Source organism: Apaloderma vittatum, unplaced genomic scaffold (genome assembly GCF_000703405.1).
Source record: "Apaloderma vittatum isolate BGI_N311 unplaced genomic scaffold, ASM70340v1 scaffold37195, whole genome shotgun sequence".
NCBI lineage: Eukaryota > Metazoa > Chordata > Aves > Trogoniformes > Trogonidae > Apaloderma > Apaloderma vittatum.
The window spans coordinates 2,319-2,641 of NW_009719647.1; the positions used below are offsets into that span (position 1 = coordinate 2,319).

Sequence of the window (323 nt, forward strand, 5' to 3'; positions counted from 1 at the left end):
GATATCTCTCTTATACTGAGGTGACCAAAACTGAACATGATACTCAAGGTGCGGCCTCACCAGTGCTGAGTACAGAGGGACAATCACCTCCCTTCTTCCGCTGGTCAGAAGTTATGCTGCTGATGAGCCAACATGTGAAAATTAAAGCAGCGGTTAGAAAAGACACCAACCTGCCGACCAACTCTGTCTGGAGGCGGCCACAGAGCATCATCTTCTTTTGTGATTTCGCTGTCGTCGATGATCCTTTTCAGCTCCTCCATCACGCTCTTATGCACGTAAGCCTACCAACAACACCCCGAGGTGCTGTTATTCACGTAGGCCTA

The 323-nt window shown here is 49.2% G+C and overlaps 1 protein-coding gene across 1 annotated transcript in view; it reads right to left on the reverse strand.

Moving 5' to 3' along the window:
• LOC104274920 (protein mago nashi homolog) overlaps positions 1 to 277 on the reverse strand; it is a 1,890-nt gene extending 1,613 nt beyond the window's left edge. Inside the window, exon 1 of the mRNA XM_009870696.1 lies at positions 171 to 277. Within this exon, the coding sequence (XP_009868998.1) occupies positions 171 to 260 (90 nt within the window). The 5' untranslated portion in view covers positions 261 to 277. The remainder of the gene's footprint in view (positions 1 to 170) is intronic.
• Between the last annotated feature and the right edge of the window lie 46 nt (positions 278 to 323).